At 43.7% G+C, this 21,467-nt stretch overlaps 2 protein-coding genes across 4 annotated transcripts in view; one reads left to right on the forward strand and one right to left on the reverse strand.

The window, feature by feature from the left end:
• Positions 1 to 6,533: 6,533 nt before the first annotated feature.
• On the reverse strand, positions 6,534 to 18,226 carry rita1 (RBPJ interacting and tubulin associated 1). Of its 3 annotated transcripts, none has more exons than XM_033043152.1 (4): positions 17,897 to 18,049; positions 16,047 to 16,145; positions 13,239 to 13,597; positions 6,534 to 7,374 (listed from the first exon to the last, which is right to left on the reverse strand). In XM_033043152.1, the coding sequence occupies exons 3-4, from the start codon at positions 13,532 to 13,534 to the stop codon at positions 6,804 to 6,806; spliced, it is 867 nt and encodes a 288-aa protein (XP_032899043.1). In that variant the 5' UTR covers positions 13,535 to 13,597; positions 16,047 to 16,145; positions 17,897 to 18,049; the 3' UTR covers positions 6,534 to 6,803. The 3 variants fall into 3 exon arrangements, 2 of the variants coding, with proteins under 2 accessions (XP_032899043.1, XP_032899044.1); XR_004415681.1 differs by lacking the exon at positions 13,239 to 13,597 and adding an exon at positions 12,977 to 13,042 and having other exon boundaries at positions 7,345 to 7,374; positions 17,897 to 18,226; XM_033043153.1 differs by lacking the exon at positions 16,047 to 16,145.
• Positions 18,227 to 18,330: 104 nt separating this feature from the next.
• The window catches only part of ddx54 (DEAD-box helicase 54), a 37,599-nt gene continuing 34,462 nt past the window's right edge, over positions 18,331 to 21,467 (forward strand). The window contains exon 1 of the mRNA XM_033043140.1: positions 18,331 to 18,608. Within this exon, the coding sequence (XP_032899031.1) occupies positions 18,435 to 18,608 (174 nt within the window). The 5' untranslated portion in view covers positions 18,331 to 18,434. The remainder of the gene's footprint in view (positions 18,609 to 21,467) is intronic.

A 21,467-nucleotide genomic window follows, 5' to 3' on the forward strand; every position in this document is an offset into this window, starting at 1 on the left:
ATCTTCCAAAAATTAAAATAAACGTTTAACTTAATATAGAGTGTGTGTGTGTGTGTGTGTGTGTGTGTGTGTGTGTGTGTGTGTGTGTGTGTGTGTGTGTGTGTGTGTGTGTGTGTGTGTGTGTGTGTGTGTGTGTGTGTGTGTGTGTGTGTGTGTGTGTGTGTGTGTGTGTGTAACACAAAACGGGTTGAAATATAAAGTCAGACATTAAATGCTGGAGTAACTCAGCAGGACAGGCAGCATCTCTGGAGAGAAGGAACGGGTGACGTTTTGGGTTGAGACCATCCTTCACACTGAAATATACAGGGTACTTGTATACAGGATGCCCAAAGAACTCAGCAGGTCAAGCAGCATCTGTAGAGTTTTAAATTGTAAGTCGAAGTTTCCGGTCAGGACCTGCATCAGGACTACAAATTTTGCTTCCCCAGATGGTGCTTGATAGTCCACTATGTTCTTCCAGCATTTTGCTTTTTGTGTCTGATACCAGTCTCTTTAGTCTCCTGAAATATAATCTTCTTTGGTCAGCAATGTCATTCAATGCCCCTACCTCTACCCCCTTCACCACTGCACAGAGATGAGTTGAAGATAAGGCTAATATTTTCTCAGACAATCATCACGTACCAGTTTTTAAACAGCAATGTTATTAAAAAATTTACAAATTCTAAAAGGATTGGGATAAGTTGTGAGAAATAAAGTGATTAAATTAACCATTCAAAATTGCAATTTATAATATCTTCACGTAAAAGAGCTGGGCCAATGCTGGCCTTCAGCAATTTCAAGTTTCACTAAACATAAATGTGTTTTCTCTGAAGCTTCATTATTTTTTGTTAATTAACTCATCTCCAATCTTTTGGACAAAGACCCAGTTTGAGTGAGGTTCCCAACCTCATACCAAACCTCAATGTGATACAATTACAATACAATACAATACAATACAATTCAATTTTATTGTCATTTGGACCCCGTGAGGTCCAAACGAAATGCCGTTTCTGCAGCCATACATTACAACAATAGACCCAAGACACAACATATTTTACATAAACATCCATCACATTGCTGTGATGGAAGGCCAAAAAAACTTCTCTCTCCACTGCACTCTTCCCCCCCCCATGTCAGAGTCAAAGTCAAAGCCCCCGGCGGGCGATGGCGAATTGTCCCGTGGCCATTAAACCACGCCGGGTAATACAAGTTCGCGCACCGGGTCTTGGTGTTAGAGCCCCCGGTGCGCGCTCGCAGCCCGCCGCCATTCCAAGCCGCGCGGGGCGGTGCTGTAAGGCCCCGCTCCAGGAGCTCTTCAACCCCGCAACTCGGGCGGGAGAAGTCGCCGTTGCGGAAGCCCCGAAAAGCGGTCTCCCTCCAGGGACCCGCGGGCTCCCGGTGCCGTCCGCCAAACCCGCAGTTGCAGCCACCGAATCTCCGGGGGTCGGGTCGCAGCAGCGTCCACCACAGCTCCACCCGCTCTGGACTCGGCCAGCTCCGCGACGGTGAGGTGAGTGTCGGCACTGGAGCCCCCGGTCTTCATGTTGGAGGCCGCTCCTCGTTGCAGCCCCAACGACAACGGAGACCCGACAAAGAAAAGGTCGGGTCTCCCGTGCAGGGAGAGATTTAAAAAGTTTCCCCCTCCCCCCCACACCACCCCCACCCCCCCACACACATACCCCAACAAAAATAACAAAAACTACATTAAAACATAGACATAAAATAATAAAAACGCAGACGGACTGCAGAGGCCGCTGCTGGCGAGAGCCGCGCCGCCTACCGGACATGTCCCCACTCCTGTAATTATAGATGGATTTTAATGGAATCAAGAGACATGGAGTTAGTATTGAACAGCGATGCAAGGCTACGGTGACATTGTTAAATAATGGAGCTGATAAGGGGCTAAATTATCTATTTTAAAAAATGCTCTTAAAGAGCTAATAAAAAACATTCAGTGTAAGCAGAGAATTGTTAGTTTCCAACTAGGACAATAATTAATATACTGTACAAAAAAAACAGAACAAAAACCCACAAAATGGTTCAATTTATTGGGTTTAATATTGTTGTTATAAGATAATTTCTGACAATGATTTGAGCAGTATAAATTCTTAAATGTTTGCATGATATTATTGGTACAAATGTTTTATCATAATTTCAATTGATTAAAATAAACAAATAAGAAAAACCCACAATTACAAATTATATTTTCATAGGTGTTAGACAAATTCTAAAAAGTACAGATTGGCTGCAAACATCTGAATAAAACTTAAAAGCTAAAGTTATAATTTACCTTTGAACTTGAATTTTTCCATTGTCCCACCCTCCCAAAATATCTTTCAATCAACAAAATATTGGCAAAAAATACATGTAATAAGGCTCCACAAAATGATATTGAGGTATATGTCAGTCTCAAAAAGTAGCCACTCTTTATATGTTTATTTTTATATGGAAACTGGGCAGAAATCTCAAACACTCAGAGGGTAAGGAAATCCCAACCGTTACCATATGGAATTTGAAATATTCCAAATTGGGAGAAGGGGAGGATAAAAATAAGGGAATAACTCTCAGGTAGGGGAGTATTCATACACAGAGTATTCCAATCCTCCCAAAGAGATCAGACAAAACAAAGACAGAAGTGCTGGTTCGGACTCTTGCAATGCCATACAATGTGAGGGGTGTAGAGTGACCTATGCAAGATCCGGACAATAAAAGCAACTTGCAGCAAATATAAGATTGATACGGTTCATTCAATTCCGTGTTATTATTCCAGTTGCAAAGGACCATAAGATAAAAAGAACATAAATAATTTCACCTACAAGGTATGCAAGGAAACTTTTGCTAGCAAAAGCAGACTGGGCCAGCACGAAAGACAGAGGTATGCTGAGCTCAAACTAAAAATTGATTTTGGAACACCTGAAGGGGCAACCGGGGAAGAAATCTATTTGGTGCAAGGAAGTGACATTACTAATGGACCTTGAAAAGAAATGTGAAGGCCACTGAAATACAAACTCAAATATTTCAAAGAGCTTAACATCAAAGACAAGTAAACAGATCTCTGACAGAAAAAGGGAAATCTAGAAGTCACTGGCATCAATAGTCCTTGAACCTGAAGGAGAGACAGAGAGGAGAGAGGAAATCGAGGAAACGACAGAGACGAATGTTAATAGCATTTCTCCACTGAGATAGAGACCAAAAGCTATACTGCCAGTGGGGGACCCTAAGAGCATCTATATGATGTCCTAAGACAAGCTGGCCAACTGCTAAAACAATAAAAGTGACATTGAGACTTGGCTTGGTCAAGAGTATAACAGAGTGTAATACTGAAGACTACAGAAAGAAGTCTGAAGGAAATTGACCTAAAAACTCAAACCTGAATAAGAAAATTAATTACCCACATAAAAATAAAACCACACTCAGGAAATATGCAAAAAAGGCCACATACATACAGGCCCAAGATATCTACCAAAGAGATTATAAAAGGCTTGCACACCAAATAATGGGAGCTCTAAGGAACATCAAAATGTTCCCTCAGTAAGGAGGATATACAGAAATGCTTTCAAACAAAACTAGGTACAGAAAATAATAATGGTTGGTTATGGCCCATCAAAACTTCCCAACCTCAATTGTCAGTCGAGTCAACAACTTAACCACATCAAAAGATGAAAGGTAAATGATAAGAAATCATTACTATACTGACAAATTTGGGCACCACCCTTTTAGGAATTGATAATCTTTGGCTTCAGTGAGCAAATAACACTATTGAAGGGATGAACGTTATAAATTGCTGATAACCCTATTAGTTAACCTGGACAAAACCCAATAACAAGATCAAAAACCTGCCTATACGATCGGCCAATTGAGAGTAAAGATGATCACTACACGTTACCTACAACCTTGACCACTCCTACAGAGCCCAGACCATTGGCAATGTGGCGAATATTGACCTCACGCATGAGACATAAAAACTTGGAACATGCACTCATCTTCGAGTGATCCTAAATGCCACTGTTTAGATTTGAACAAAATGACAGGTGGATCTTGGTTTTAATGCCTTTTACAAACTGTCACCACCGAATATGTTTCCTTTGATACTACATTGAAGAGCCAGTCTAAATTATGGGCCCTGTTCTGCATTGAGGGTTGACACTTTTGTAATCGGTAGGAGAACCTCTGGAAAAAGCCAAACCATAAACTAGTACACTCCACTAAATCAAGCAAATGATTCCTTGCCTCCCCTTTTATTGAGGCCAATCCCAACCTGACAGGTCCCATCCCACATGGTATGATTGCTTTACAGCATTTATGCACAACTTGCAGCCTGGAGCTAGCTGCAAGGTTATCAGAGCACCTTGGACAGGGCGGGCCACATGAAGAAAATCCATCATGTGGGCAGAGCCACTATGTTCTTCCTTTCTATGCTAAAATTCTGGACAGGCCATGCATGTTCTTTGACTCAAGCAGTCACAAAAGCAAGAACGCCAAATATTTCAGGTCCAGTCTACTGCCATTGGCTCGATATTCATGGTGTCCACCCACGTTCTTTTTTTGAGTTGCAGAGGGCTAGAAAACCCACAGCTAAGGTGGATCAGGTTCCAAGCAATTAGGCCTCAGACGAAGTATTCTGAAACATTGCTCCAGAAAGATCCCGATTGTCTCAATGTTGTTTGACGACGCTCATGAAAGGCTTTTTAATTGGTTTTCTATCTCTCATTAGAGATATTTAAGAATGGTGCAAATAGATTAAATAATTTTAAAAGCCAACTCTCCATAAATCATGGCTGTGTGGCGGCACCCGGTGGTGGGGCCATTAGCTACACTAACCCTCAGCAGTCGGGGGGGGGGGGGGTAGGGTCACATGACTGGGCAATGGCGGGGAGGAGTTGTCACGGGGTAAAGGGGTGTGGGCTGGTATATATAACGAACCCAGGGACAACCCTCTCCCTCTCTCTCTCTTCTCTCTCTCTTACTTCGAGCTGTCCAGCTCTCTTCTCTCTAGGGGTGAGTGTCCTTCCACCTCAGCAGGGGTTCAGCTGAGGTGGAAGGACACTCACCCCTCGTAGCAGCAACAACTTTATGTAAGAGGACCAACGTGCAAGTATAACCAACCTATTATGCCTGAATAAAGTAACCCATTTGTTCACCACATTTGGTGCCTCTACAGCTGATCCAATTTATCTCAATGCCACTCCTAATTTCCTGCTCTTTACTTATAATCCACGATTCTCATGACTAAAAATCTATCTCAGCTTCACATACATTCAAGGATTCAGCTTTAACAACTTTCTGGGGCAGAACTGAAAACCTTTCAAGAGAAGAAATTCTTGCTCAGCTCACTTTTAAATGTGTGCTGCCTTATTCTGTGACAATGCCTTCTATCCCTAGTATCAACTGAACCCTCTAAACTACCTCCTATAATGAAACGTTCCTTAAATAAGGCAACCAAGAAGACTTGAATGGTTCACGATACTCAAGATGTGACCTAGACACAGTACTCTAGTTGTGGACCCACTAATGCCTTTTACTGTCTCCGTAAAACTGCTCTACTTTTATCCTCCAACCTCGTCATTAAAGTCTGCATTTTTTAAATCTTATTCATTATAACATGAATGCCGACTTGCAAATCCCTTTACGCTGCAGCTTTCCTTATTTAAAGAATATTTTTTAAATCATTTTTCCTTGCAAATTAACATACAGTTTACCACATTATACTCCATTTGCCTTCTTTTTGCCTACTTTGAACTGAGGAAGAACTTTTTCACTCAGAGGTTGTTTGGAATCTGGAACACACTGAGTGGTTACTGGATGCAGGTACTCTCACAATATTTAATAAGCACGTAGATGATCACATTATAGACAATAGACAATAGGTGCAGGAGTAGGCCATCCGGCCCTTCGAGCCAGCACCACCATTCAATGTGATCATGGCTGATCATCACATTCCCAGTACATAGAAGGCTATGAAACCAGCGCTGGTAAATTGATTACTGTGGATAGCTACTTAATGCCATCAGGCACACAGTGTGCCAAGGGCCAGTTTCTGTGCTGTATCACTCTGCAGTCAGACCAGACATAGTGTCTGGCCTGACTGCAGTGTGATACAGCACAGAAACCAGCCCTTGGCACACTGTGTCCCTGGTGGCATTAAGTGGCTATATCAGTCTTTCCTTGTATAAAGCTGACTGCATCATTCAGAAGAGGGGTTTAGGCCCATCGAGTCCGTACCGACCTGTCGTCGCACATTAACACTATCCTACACGCAACCGGGGACAATTTACATTTATACCAAACCAATTAACTAACAAACCTGTGGAGTGTGGGAGGAGACAGAAGTTCTCGGGAAAAAACCCACACGGTCACGGAAAGAACGTACAAATTCAGAAAAGGACAGCACCAATAGTCAGGATCGAACACGGGTCTCTATCACCGTTTCAGCTTCTCTGGCACATCACTGCCTTTGCCGCCACAGTTAATGATATGTCCAGTGGTACAGCAAACAGCCTGTTGGAGACTGTTGGATCGAAGTCAAGAAAACAACCACAATCACTCACCCAATATTGTGACTTCTGTTTTCATTATGTATTTTTACAGAAATGCCTAATCTACCATCACATGAGAAATGTTGCTGGGTCTTTTGTTTCACCAATCCACAGTTCCTAACCGTTCCATTATTAAGGACAGATTTCAATTTGTTTAGCTTTGGATTCAAAATGGATAATCAAAGCACAATATTTTCAGGAATCCAAAAGCGCAGTTCCTTTCCTACTCCAAAGTGGCTTGAAAACATCTGTTCTGCTTTTTCTCCAACTTTCAAAAACAATACAGCCTTAATATTTCCAGGGTGGATTTAATTTTACAGAATTTGTTGTGTTGAGTCGATTGGCTGTGGCAGAATCTGACAGACTACCTGATCTTGTTCTCAAAGAATGCTGCAAACCAGAGTGTACAGCTGAAGCTGAAATTGGCCTACCCCGCAATGGCTTGATGTTCCTGGGAGCATTCAGTGTTGAATCTTCCTTCACAATCTCCTTCATAGAATTGTCCTTTCTAGTCAAGGACTGTGATCTTCTTCGACCTGGGGTGTCATTGGGAGAGGCATTGTTACTGTCTGGCCTCCTCCAGTAATCAGTTTTATCTTTATATTCAGTAATAAAGTCAGTAGAAGATTTTCTTGTGGTTGGATGATGCGGTTTCACTGGATTTCTTCCATCTGATGGTAACTGGTTACTGGTGGAACGAAAGGCACTTGAGCTAATTTTGCGCGGTGTAGGGGACCACAGGAGTGGACGAATCTTTATTTTGTCATCCTTTACAGTCCATGGTGCCTCCCAGCCTGCATCATCTTGTCTTGGCCCAAAAAGGGACTCATCACAGTAGCTGGGTTTACAGGATTTTAATCTTAGATAAAGAAAAAATGAAATAAATGAAGACAATATTAAAATAGATTTTTTTTAAATGTACTCCACCATACTACTTATGCTTGGGTTCAGTTAAGGGAATATATTATTGTATCTTTCCAATTTATAATGCAACATTGAGCCAATTTCTCCGTCAATATTTCTTCACATATTATCAAGTAAGTATCAGTATTTCTAATTAAAGTGAATGTTCGACAAATTGTACCTTCGGGTCATCCAAAGGTTTGATAGGACCATTAGCAACACAAATACTGCATTAATGAACTACATAATGTGGCTCAATGTGACTGCCATCAAGATATTACAATCTATTGCTGCTGTAAATGAAAGTAATTTTCAGTATTAATCTAGTTCATCATGGTTACATTGAACAATTATCATAAATCACTGTTCATTGACGCAGACATCTGTTCTACTGTGACAGCCACATCACACAATCGTATTATACATCACTCTTGAACAGAACTCAAATTTTGGCAAGAGGCAGCAGTTTCTGAAACGGATTAACTGAGCCATATTTGAACTACACTGCCCTCCATAATGTTTGGGACAAAGACCCCTCATTTATTTATTTGCCTCTGTACTCCACAATTTGAGATTTGTAATAGAAAAAAATCACATGTGGTTAAAGTGCACATTGTCAGATTTTATTAAAGGATATTTTTTATACATTTTGGTTTCACCATGTAGAAATTACAGTTGCGTTTATACATAGTCCCACTATTTCAGGGCACCATAATGTTGGGGACACATGGCTTCCCAGGAGTTTGTAATCGCTCAGGTGTGTTTAATAGCATCCTCAATGCTGGTATAAGAGAACTCTCAGTACTTAGTCTTTCCTCCAGTCATTCCATCACCTTTGGAAACGTTGCTGTTTATAAATATGAGAACCAAAGATGTGCCAATGAAAGTCAAAGAAGCCATTATGAGACTGAGAAACAAGAGTAAAACTGTTGGAGACATTAGCCAAACCTTAAGCTTACCAAAATCAATTGTTTGGAACATCATTAAGAAGAAAGAGAGCACAGGTGAGGCCAAGGAAGACCTCCACAGCTGATCACAGAAGAATTCTCTCTATAATAAAGAAAAATCTCCAAACACCTGTCCGACAGATCAGAAACACTTTTCAGGTGTGGATTTGTCAATAAAACTGTGCGCAGAAGACTTCATGAACAGAAATACAGAGGCCACACTGTAAGATGCAAACCGTTGGGTTAGCCGCAAAACTAGGATGGGCAGATTACGGTTTGCCAAGAAGTACTTAAAAGAGCAACCATAGTTCTGCAAAAAGGTCTTGTGCACAGATGAGACGAAGATTAACTTATATCAAAGTGATGGCAAGAGCAAAGCATGGAGGAGAGAAGGAATTGCCCAAGATCCAAAGCATGCCACCTCATCTGCGAATCACGGTGGTGGGGGTGTTATGGCCTGGGCATGTATGGCTGCTGAAGGTACTGGCTCACTTATCTTCATTGATCATACAACTGCTGATGGTAGTAGCATAATAAATTCTGAAGTGTATAGATACATTCTACCTGCTCAAGTTCAAACAAATGCCTCAAAACTCATTGGCCGGCGGTTCATTGTACAGCAAGACAATGATCCCAACATACTGCTAAAGCAACAAAGGAGTTTTTCAAAGCTAAAAAATGGTCAATTCTTGAGTGGCCAAGTCAATCACCCGATCTGGACCCAATTGAGCACGCCTTTTATATGCTGAAGAGAAAACCGAACGGTACTAGCCCCCAAAACAAGCACAAGCTAAAGATGGCTGCAATACAGGCCTGGCAGAGCATCGCCAGAGAAGACACCCAGCAACTGGTGATGTCCTCGAATCACAGACTTCAAGCAGTCATTGCATGCAAAGGATATGCAACATGACTACTTTCATTTACATGTCTTTGCTGTACCCAAAACATTATGGTGCCCTGAAATCAGGGGGCTATGTATAAATACTGCTCTAATTTCTACATGGTAAAACCAAAATGTATAAAAATGGCCTTTATTAAAATCTGACAATGTGCACTTTAACCATATGTGATTTTTTTTCTATTACAAATCTCAAATTGTGGCGTACAGAGGCAAATAAATAAATGATGGGTCTTTGTCCCAAACATTATGGAGGGGACTGTACATAATGCATGAATCACTATAGCATAAAGAGAGAGTACTAGATTTCTTAGTTGATAAATGTGTTCCTATTGGACATGGCAAAAGTACTGGATTTTGTTTATTAATAAAGATTACTTTTTAATTCATGGAATAGTTGATACATTTGTCCCTATAGCATAAGGCAAGAAAGAGTGCTAGATTTTGCTTCTTAATAAAGATTACTTTTTACTCCAATGTGTAGATTGTTCCAAATGATTTGAACATTTTCCTCACCAGCTTAACTTAAAAAGTGCATACCAGAAAGTAGGTGTTTCAATTAATCTATGCACGTTGAGAGGTTTGCAGGCAGCAAATTATATTAAATTATTTAATCACATTAAATTCATACTAATGGGAAGATCAAGAGGTTGGGCGATCGTTTCGCCGAACACCTCCGCTCAGTCCGCAATAACCTACCTGAACTCCCGGTGGCTCAGCACTTCAACTCCCCCTCCCATTCCCAATCCGACCTCTCTGTCCTGGGTCTCCTCCATTGCCAGAGTGAGCAACACCGGAAATTGGAGGAACAGCACCTCATATTCCGCCTGGGTTGCTTGCGTCCGGATGGCATGAACGTTGAATTCTCCCAGTTTTGCTAGCCCTTGCTGTCTCCTCCCCTTCCTTAACCCTCGAGCTGTCTCCTCCCATCCCCCCGCCCTCGGGCTCCTCCTCCTCCCTTTTTCCTTCCTTCTCCCCCCCCACCCCCTATCAGTCTGAAGAAGGGTTCCGGCCCGAAACGTCGCCCATTTCCTTCGCTCCATAGATGCTGCTGCACCCACTGAGTTTCTCCAGCATTTTTGTGTAAATTCATACTAATGTCAACTTCCTCCTCTCTGTGAGAATTATTGGTGGCTGCTGCTGCAGTAGGGAACATGATGTTGCAATGAACAGACATTTAACACTACCTGAAGACACAAAAAAACGTTTAAAAAGGGGAACTGCACTGTTCAAATATTTCATGCACTGGTGGAATATGCAATGGAAAAATAAAAAACTAAATGATTCTTGCAATGCACTGGAGGTTTTGGTGAAAGAACTCAAAGGGAGGAGAGATCTTCCACCCACACAGATGAAATTTCATCAGAAATGTGCACAGACGTTTGTGGGAAGAAATGGTATGTTGATCGAAGTTCAATTCTGTGCAATTTAATAATCTCACACAAGTTGTCATGGTGGGTAATAACAAAGAATTGCAGATGCTGGTTTATACCAAAGACAGTCACAAAATGCTGGAGTACCTCAGCGGGTCAGGCAGCATCACTGAAGAATATAGATAGATGAATGAACTGAAGAAGGGTCCCAACCCAGAACATCAACCAGTCATGTTCTCTAGAGATTCTTCCTGACCTGTTGATTTACTCCAGCATTTTGTCTTTTTTTAGATCAAGGTTTAGTTTAGTTCATTGTCACGTGCAGTGGCGGCACCTCGCGGCAGCGGCCTCTGCAGTCCGTCTGTTTTTTTTTTCCTCTTTGTACTGTTAAGTGCGTGATTTGGTTGTAGTTTATATACTATTTTTAGCTGTGTATATGTGGGGGGCCAGGGGGTGGGGGAAACATTTAAATTTCTTCCCTGTACGGGGACCCGACCTTTTCCCTGTCGGGTCTCCGTTGTCGTTGGGGCCAAGCACCGCGGAGCGGCCTCCAACTGGAATCAACCTGGGGCTCCAGTTGCAGAGCCTGCAGACTCACCATCGCGGAACTGGCCGACTTCGGAGTGCGGAGCGCTGTGATGGCACGCGGCTGCGACCTGACTTCGGAGGCTCTGGCTGCAGGCCCTGTGGACGGTAACATCGGGAGCTCGCGGGTCCCTGGTGGGAGACTGCTTTTCGGAGCTCCCGCAAGGGCAACTTCTCCCGCCCGAATTGCGGGGTTAAAAACGACCTTACGGGGCCTTACATCGCCCGACGCAGCTTTAACGGCCGCGGGACTTGTCATCGCCCGCCAGGGGCTTTAACATCGGGAGAAGAATAAAGAACAGGGGAGAGACAAGACTCACAGTGAAGGTACACAAAATTGCTGGGGAAACTCAGCGGGTGCAGCAGCATCTATGGAGCGAAGGAAATAGGCGACGTTTCGGGCCAAAACCCTTCTTCAGACTGATGGGGGGGGGGGGGGGAAGAAAGAAGGAAAAGGGGAGGAGGAGGAGGAGCCCGAGGGCGGGCGGATGGGAGGGTGGGAGGAGACAGCTAGAGGGTTAAGGAAGGGGAGGAGACAGCAAGGGCTAGCCAAATTGGGAGAATTCAATGTTAATGCCATAAGGACGCAAGGTCCCCAGACGGAATATGAGGTGCTGTTCCTCCAATTTCCGCTGTTGCTCACTCTGGCAATGGAGGAGACCCAGGACAGAGAGGTCGGATTGGGAATGGGAGGGGGAGTTGAAGTGCTGAGCCACCGGGAGGTCACTCACAGTGAGATGTCTGGAGATTCATTGTGATGGATGTTTATGTAAATTGTGTTAATTGTGTGTCTTGGTTTTTTTTCTTGTTTGTATGACTGCAGAAACATAATTTCGTTTGAACTTGGGTTCAAATGACAATAGACGTTATTCTATTCTACGGTGAAAAGCTTTTGTTGCTTGCTCACCAGGTGGGTGACCATCTTCACATGACATAACATATGAACAGCATTAATACCGTATCTATTGCTCAACTCGCATCCCATTCAACCAATCTCATATTTGTATCCTTTACCTCACCATCACACATTTAGTACTCCAGCAAGGCGCACAACCAAACCAACTGCTTGTATAGACTATCGTATGGATCAGTCTGAAGAAGGGTCTCGGCCCGAAATGTCATCCATTCCTCTCCAGAGATGCTGCCTGTATCGCTGAGTTACTCCAGCTTTCTGTGTCTGCACGTATAGACTAATAGCTATGCAACTGTGGCAGTCACATCCAAAAAATGAATGATACCAATTGACTGAATTTACTGTACATTCCTTGCATAATGGGTGCATGACTGGAAGCAGCAGTGAGGGATTAGGAGAACAAGCCATCCGTGAAGATGATGGTGTCTGTCATGGAAAGAAGTACTGACATGAGTGTATCAGCTTATTTTTCTATGCATTTCAGCATAATTATTAAATTTGCATTTTAAACTTGCAATTCTCTGTGCAATTCTGTATTTTTCTTGACATCAATCTACCATCTCTGGAATCTATTGGATGTTTATGTCCAAATTACCAGCCAAGATAGCACCTGCCACCTTATCTATCTGGGAATGGTTTTGATGTTTAGAAGGCCAGTTAGCATTTCAAAGGAATAGATGGTATACTTATTCTTTCCTCCAACAATTCGCAAGAATATAGAATAATACAGCATTCAAATAGGTCCTTCAACCTAGAGTCTGAGCCGACCATCAAATATATATTTGTACTAATCTCTCATTCCCCTTGTTTTATTGTCTCCACCAACTCTCCCATCCACTCACCTACATTCAGTTGGCAATTAACCATTTCGCTGTTCTATTGCTCCATTCCATGGTCTGGAATACCCTCTGATCTAAAAAGTACATTGGATTACTCACAAAGCATATGCTTGCAATTTTCCAGTGAACGCTTATTTTCTTTTTCAGTCAGTCACACATCATCAATTCTGCAACAAATTTTCCAGTGAACGCTTATTTTCTTTTTCAGTCAGTCACACATCATCAATTCTGCAACAAGTATAACACAGATTTTGCTGAACATTACCTGTACTTGTTTTTTATGGGTGTTCTTCCAGACTTGAGAGGGATGGGAACCTGGCTGACATCTCCATTTGGCCTTGTCTGTGTACTTGGGCTCCACAATAATGGCCGTTGAGTAGCAGCTGGAGATGCAGAAACCCATGGTGGATCAAATTCGTCGATTGAACTCTGGACCTTGCTGGAATGACCAAATAAGGTTTCATCCACGTAGGAGGTCTTTGCTCCAACTCTGTAACGGCTGCGTCCCTTATGACTTGTACGACAGGCTTGAATAGCAGTAATTACTATGTCAGCTGACATGATAGCAGCTCAGGGTGGACAGTTGCACATTGGACAGGTCTTTTCAAGTCTGGCAAAGTCACCCTAAAGACAAGAATGTACATGTGTTTTTTTTTTAAAATGCAATACATTTTGTACACTTCATGGTGATGCTCTGAAAATTGTTAATACATAATTATTTCAAATGTAGTTCTTATCCATGCCAATATTATCCAATTTATGAGGAACAATAAAATAGGATCTTCAAAGAAAAACCAACTGCTGGTCGGAACAAATAGAGTTAACATTTCAGGTCAAGGGCTCTTCATTACAATTGGAAAGAGTGCAAACAACCATGTTTTAATCAAGGCAAGTGTGAGGTGCCGCTGTTTGGGTGGTCGTATGCAAGGGAAAAATACAGAATTAATGGCAAGACCTTGAACAGGATTGATGTACAGAAGGCTTTTAGGGACCAAGTTCACAGCTCCCTGAAACTGTCTACACTGGTAGATACAGTGGTAAATGCGGTATGCTTGCCTTCATTAATTGATGAATTTAGTATTTTTGGCCTGCTTTCAAGGAATTGAGGAAAAACATCAGGAAGTCACGTTACAGCCTTATAAAACTTTGGTAGGCCTCATCTGAAGTATTATATGCAGTTCTGGTCACCCTGTTGTGGAAGATTTGCAGAGGGTGCAAAAGAGGTTTATCAGAATGCTAATGGATTTGAAGATATTAGATAAAGAGGATTTCCTCCCACTTTACACACTTTTCAACCACTACCAACACCCAGTAGATCCTTCACTTCCTCCTCGTCTTGAACCTTCTATACCCATGGTTCTTTACTCCTCTGTTTCCCTATCTACATTTCTATCTTCCTTAGGTACCTTCCCTATCTTTCCCATTCCTTTTCACCTCTAATCTATCTCCATTCATTGTGCCATCAAATTCAATTATTTCTCCTCCTTTAACTGTTAAAGGAGGAGAAATAATTGAATTTGATGGCACAATCATACGGTTGATAAGAAACGTGATCTGAGGCCACCAGAGTTCGTTAAATAGTCATTTAGAAAAGCATTTTACTGAAAAATAAGTTTACAAACAATATAATGTTTGATGGTTCAAAATAAGGGGTAAGTTGAACTTGTACTCTCTCTGCTGGAGATATGTGCAATTGCAGGCATGACTTTGTGACGGTAATGTTATGGAAAATTTGCATTAGAAGAAAAATAGTGATATAAAGAATCAACAAACATAATATACAATTGATGCGGATTAAGGTAGCAGGTTAGATGAGACCATGTATATTCTCAAAAGCCAAATCTGTATACTCCCTTTATTTTCTTTTATCATTTTTAATAAAAATTTACATTTCTATAGCAATGAAGAAAATTCTAATTGCTACAGGATGTAATATTACATTATTTACAATTTTAACACTTATTTTTCAGCAGGTTGGTTAATTCCTGTGACAAAGATATCCAATTGCAGTAAAACTTTGCAAGGTCTACGATTCACTCTATTTTCAACTTAACACAAGGTTGTTTCCTTAGTACATGGAAAACCACCAACAAAACACTATCATTTAATGAAGATAAACCTTTAATATTGGCTTTTACAATTCACACGGCATTAAAATATTTAATAAATTTAACAAATGAACGTTAAGCTAAACTGAACAATGTATTGAGAAATTTAGAAGATAGTTTTTAGTGTCTTGCTGTCCATTTTTTTAAATCAAGAAACTTAGATGCCTAGGTAAAGGTTCATATTCTGTTTTTACACTGGTGTATTATCCGCTCTCTATAGGCCGTCTGTAATTTGTGAGCATCTAACTGTTGGAACCAAAACAGGATTGTTATGAGTATACATGTGAAATATTATTTTTTTGCTCAACTATAATTCTAAATTTCTGATATTATCAGGCACCATATCTTAAACATTCCACAGATGGGGAAGCTGGTGGCTATAGGGTCGATAGCTCGAGGCAATTTTCATATTTCCAATGTAGTGCCTGAAAGTTCCCAATGCCATCCCAAATAGTCTTTCTCCACATCGACCAGTAAAGGGCCAGTGATTTTGAGGAGTCAGTGGCTTTGGACCCATCCCTGAATATTATCTCTGTCATCCTGATTAGCTCTTTCCACAAGAGCTCCATTTTGGTAGTCTGGTGTCAGGCATGTGAAAAATGTGGCTAACCAATTTAGCTGAATAAGTGTAACTAGACACTCAATAATGGTGATGTTGGTCTGAAAGGGAACATTGACATTGGTTTGTTTATCTTTCCAATTTATAACAATTGGTGTGTTGGTGGTATTTTTCAAAACACTCAAGGATAAATATTTAATAAGAACACTGGGATACTTCCCTTCTCCTTGAGAAAGTGACATGGGGTTTTTGTATACACCCCAGGAAGCTAAAGGACGGTCAGACTAAAGAAACTGCATGAGGCTTCAGTACTGCATTAAACTGTCAGAATAGATATTGTGCTCAAGCTCATATGAACAAAGAGAACCCCGTCAACCATCATATTCAAAATCTGTAAGGTTCCTACCTGGACACATAACTCCAAAGATTACATGAAGAAACAAATTTAGTAAATGAAGGTCTAGTTTTCAAATGATTTCAATGCCAACCGTTGGTTAATGAATACCTAGAGACGGGAGAGAAACAGGATACGTTTCAAATTGATGACTTTCCTTCAAAGAAAAAGGAGTGTTGTTCCCTCTCTCTCCAGAGACTGCTTGAATCCTAAACATTACCAGCAGTTCTGCTATAACAAGCACCTAAAAAACCCACACTACAGAAAATTGTGTTTAAAAACAATTGAGTCAATGGGAAAAGGGGGTAGTGCGTTTCTGACTCACTATAACCTTTATTTTTCCGTCAGCATTTTCAATAAAGGTTTTTAAGCCTATTTTTGTTGCAGATTAGTTTGGTTTTAGTTTAGTTCATTATTGTTCATGCAAAGCTGTATGTTACATTAATTGACGCTATCAATTCACGAATCAATTGAAGAGATTGTCAATTTCATTGTCACGCATGTTTAAAGCAGTAGCGAAAGACACAAAATGCTGGAGTAACGCAGCAAGACACCATCCCTGGAGAACATGGATAGGTAACTTTTCAGGTTGGGACCCTTCTCATAAAGGATCAGTTCCGTTAAGAGACAACCATACTCGATAACTGGGGGTTGGTTACATGTCAAGGATTTTCTTCCAAAATATTTTTTTTTCTCCCAAGACATTGTTTTCCTGCTTGTCAATTTTCAAAGTGACTTTTAAGTAGTTCTCTTGTTCCCGATCGGAATTGCATTGTAACTCATTCTGGAGATACAAGGGATTATAAATCAAGGCAGTCGAGAATGTGTAATTGTCATATAGAACAATGAAATTCCAACAGGTATTGCATGATGCTGGTATATCGAGTAAAGTACAAAGTGTTGGAGCAAATCAGCTGTGGAGAACATAGAGAGGCGACATTTCAGCTCGGGACACTTCTACATGCTGTCCGATTCTACCCAGTCTTCTTATCGAATCCACATCACAAGATTAGAAATTGTTCAGCCAGAGGTGAACGCACTTCTCGGCATCTGCATACAATGACGTCTTGCACTTCTTGTGTGTAGTGGTGGAAAGATTGGTGGAAACAGGGCCGCGACGTGAACGCTCTTTCCTTGACCGCATTCTACCCAGTAAAGGGCCTGTCCCACTTTCACGACCTCTTTTACTCGTGGACATTTTTCATCATGTTGAAAAATCGCCCCGACCTACGTGATGCCATGAATAGCATCACAACCTACCTACGGCCTCCTACAACCTCGTGACGACCATGCTGCGAGTATAGGTCAAGGGCAAACTCGGCAGAGGTCGTGAATTAGGTCGTGAAAGTGGGACAGGCCCTTAATAGTGTAGGGAGGAACCTAATGCCCCTGTCTCACTTAGGAAACCTGAACGGAAACCTCTGGAGACTTTGCACCCCACGCAATGTTTCCGTGCAGTTCCCGGAGGTTTTTGTCAGTCTCCCTACCTGTTTCCACTACCTGCAACCTCCGGCAACCACCTGCAACCTCCGGGAACCGCACGGAAACCTTGGGTGGGGCAAAAAGTTTCCTAAGTGGGACAGGGTCAAAAGATGGACACAAAAAGCTGGCATAACTCAGCGAGTCAGACAGCATCTCTGGACCTATTACTTTTCTCGAGATACTGTCTGTCCATTGAGTAACTCCGGCTTTTTGTGTCATCTGCCCCCAGTAAGTGGTCCCCAATGCTCGGGTCTGAAGAAGGGTCCCGACCTGAAACGTCACCTATCTATCCCGGTCCTAGTCCAAGAGACCTGCTGTACCCAGAGTAAAACTGCATTCGTGTCAGTGCACCAGGAGTCTGTGGGCGGTCGGGGTCTCACCCGAGCACAGCAGGGTGATGGCGGAGGGTGAAGACGGCGCCACGACCCACGCGTCGAGTCATTCATTGTCCGTTTGGCGCCATCCTTCAGTCACTGCCCGCTGGGCTGGGCCGGGGAGCAGCGCATCAACTCCATCTCCAGCCGCCTCCGCCGCCCCGTCGCGATGGCAGCAACACATCAAGGATCGGGACTAACCATCATCTTCCACCAAGGAAATAAAAGGGGTGCACTCGTTCCCCTACATCACACAACAAACACAACCCAAAACTTTCTAACACGCTAAAATAATATCTAAATAGCAAAATTGTAATTCTGCAAGACATTAAGCAAAATTCAACACGAGAAGCTTTTCTTATGAAAGTTGATCGTGAGCCTGGTGCTATTCCTCCCCCGTCCCGTGGAGTGAGTGCTGTGGTCCGGTGACCTGTGACTCGTGACGTCGGGTCGGCAAGATGGCGGCGCCCAGCGCGTGGCGGTGACGGTGAAGGTGACGGGCGCGTGCGGCGGCGGTTGATCGGATCCACATCCAGCGGGAGTGATGGCGCAGAAGAAGAAGCAGAAGAAGCAGCAGCAACAACGTCCGCTCAAGCCCAGGCCCAGGAATGCGCGGCGACGCTCGCAGAGAAACCGGTTGGACGTGGAGGTCGAGAGCGATGGCGGCGAGTTCGATTTGGTCCCTTCCATGGTGGACGATGCGCCGGTGGTGAACAAGGTGGGTGCCCGAGTCCTGAGGGTTGATCCATGATCCATGAACGGGGGGTGTTGAGGGCCAGCGGGCGGCCTCCATTGTAATAAGATCCTGAAACTCAATTAGCCAGGTACATGGGTAGGAAAGAATTAGACGAATATGGGCCAAACGCAGGCAGGTGGGACTAGTTGGGGCATCTGGTCGGCATGGACAAGATCATCTTGAAGATGGGCCAAAGGGCCTGTTTCCGCGCTGTATGTCTATTAACATCCAGCCCCCGTCATGGTGATGAGGGGTAGGGGGGAGGCTCCATAAAGAAGAGAGACATAAAAAGCTGGAGTAACTCAGTGGGACAGGCAGCATCTCTGAATAGTAGAAATGGGTGATGTTTGGGGTCGAGACCTTTCTTCAGACTGGTTTGGGATAAGGGGAACGAGAGTTATGGACGATTATGTAGAGAGATAAAGAACAATGAATGAGAGATATGCAAAAAAGTAACGATGATAAAGGAAACAGGTCATTGTTAGCGGTGGTAGACAAAAATGCTGGAGAAACTCAGTGGGTGAGGCAGCCTCTCTGGACAGGGCTCGAAATTAGCAGTTGCCCGGGTGCCAATGACCACCCAAAGTGCCGCCGGGCAACCTTAATGCCGAGTAATTTTGCCCCGCTTGGCACTGCAGATACTGCATATACCGAAGATAGACACAAAAAACGAGTAACTCAGCGAGTCAGGCAGCATCTCTGGAGAAAAGGAACATGACATTTCGTGTCGGCGGCAGTAACAAGCAAATACCTTTGGTAACAAGCTGTAGTGCGCGGCAAAGATACTGGGTGCAGGGTGACAGAGGGTCGGAGCGAATGCCGTGCCCGCACAGCGGCTCCGGCTCCGGCTCCGGCACCACCACCCCCTCCTCTCCCTCCTCCCCCTGCCCCTTCATCCTGCACTTCTCCTTGCCATCCATCCTGTACTGAACCCCCCCCCCCCCATCCATCCCGTACTGACCCACCCTCCATTTACCCTGCACCGATCCCCCCCCATCCATCCTGTAGTGATTTACCCATTCATCTTTTACTGATCCCCCCCTCCCATTCATCCTGTACCGATCCCCTCATTCATCCTGTACTGTTCCCCCCCCCCCCCCATCCATCCTGTACTGATCCCCTCATTCATCCTGTACTGTTCCCCCCCATTCATCCTGTACTGTTCCCCCCCATTCATCCTGTACCGATCCCCTCATTCATCCTGTACTGTTCCCCCCCATCCATCCTGTACCGATCCCCTCATTCATCCTGTACTGTCCCCCCCCCCCCATTCATCCTGTACCGATCCCCTCATTCATCCTGTACTGTTCCCCCCCCATCCATCCTGTACTGTACCCCTCATTCATCCTGTACTGTCCCCCCCCCCCATCCATCCTGTACTAATCCCCTCATTCATCCTGTACTGTTCCCCCCCATTCATCCTGTACTGATCCCCTCATTCATCCTGTACTGTTCCCCCCCCCCATCCATCCTGTACTGATCCCCTCATTCATCCTGTACTGTTTCCCCCCATTCATCCTGTACTGATCCCCTCATTCATCCTGTACTGTTCCCCCCCCATCCATCCTGTACTGATCTCCCCATCCATCCTGTACTGATCTCCCCATTCATCTTGTACTGATCCCCCCATCCATCCTGTACTGATCCCCCATTCATCCTGCACTGATCCCCCCATTCATCCTGCACTGATCTCCATTCATCCTGCACTGATCCCCTCCCCCATTCATCCTGCACTGATCCCCCCCCATTCGTCCTGTAGCGATCCCCCCCATTCATCCTGTAGCGACCCCCCCCCATTCATCCTGTAGCGACCCCCCCATTCCTATAGCGATCCCCCCCCATTCATCCTGTAGTGATCCCACCATTCATCCCGTACAGACCCTCCGATCCACACTGTACTGACCCCCCCCATTCATCCTGTACTGATCCTCACATTCATCCGGTACTGATCCGCCCATTCATCCTGCGCTGATCCCCCCCCCCCCCCATTCATCCTGTACTGACCCCCCCATTCAAGAAGAATCAGTCTGAAGAAAGGTCTCGACCCGAAACGTTGCCTATTTCCTTCGCTCCATAGATGCTGCCTCGCCTGCTGAATTTCTCCAGCATTTTTGTCTACCCCCATTCATTCTGTACTGATCCCCCCCCATCCATCCTGCACAGATCCCACCATCCATCCTGCACAGATCCCCCCCGTCCATATCATACTGATCCCCCCCATTCAACCCCTCTGACATCCCCCGCGCTCACCCCTCACAATTTTACCTACTCCAACACTCACTAATTCCCCTGCCACAATCCATCCATTCTGCACCGATTGCCTTCTCAACCCCCCCACCCCCCCCCCCCCCCCCCCCCCCACCCCATCTATCCATCCCGCACTTTCACCACCACCCCCAACCCTACTCCACTGGGAATGTCTTCAGAGCGAACATTGACTATGTTTGATACCAGAATGCAATCAAGTGTGTTTTAATTCCCAATGTTATTATTTGTTTTAATAAAGATTAAATTGTGAACTCGTGCAACATTAAAACCGCAATGTTCGATTGTCACTGCTACCGTTGACACGTTATTACAGAATTCATTTTAACTGCTATTATCATAAAATGCCTTTAGAAATTTCCTTGCAACCTGTATATTTTGTTGTGGATAAATTATGTGGGAAGCGAGAGTGTTTCTGTACCAATAGCAATAACGACCCATGCTATGGCCATGTCATGATAATTTTCGGTCCTTCACAGAAAGTATGCTTGCATCAATCTATAATGTGCATGGTTAAGCATATATGTTACCATGGTCCAGGATTTATTGACACAGGTTGATCATACGCTGAATAAT

Source organism: Amblyraja radiata, chromosome 25, assembly GCF_010909765.2.
Source record: "Amblyraja radiata isolate CabotCenter1 chromosome 25, sAmbRad1.1.pri, whole genome shotgun sequence".
In the NCBI taxonomy this organism is placed as follows: Eukaryota; Metazoa; Chordata; class Chondrichthyes; order Rajiformes; family Rajidae; genus Amblyraja; species Amblyraja radiata.

What these genes read in the sequence shown, in the direction of transcription:
- rita1 (XM_033043153.1), bottom strand. Translation starts at nt 13,534, where the DNA reads ATGTCAGCTGACATAGTAATTACTGCTATTCAAGCCTGTCGTACAAGT. An exon ending in CCCATAAAAAACAAGTACAG is followed by an intron (nt 7,375 to 13,238) that starts GTAATGTTCAGC and finishes TCTTTATCTAAG; the next exon opens with ATTAAAATCCTGTAAACCCA.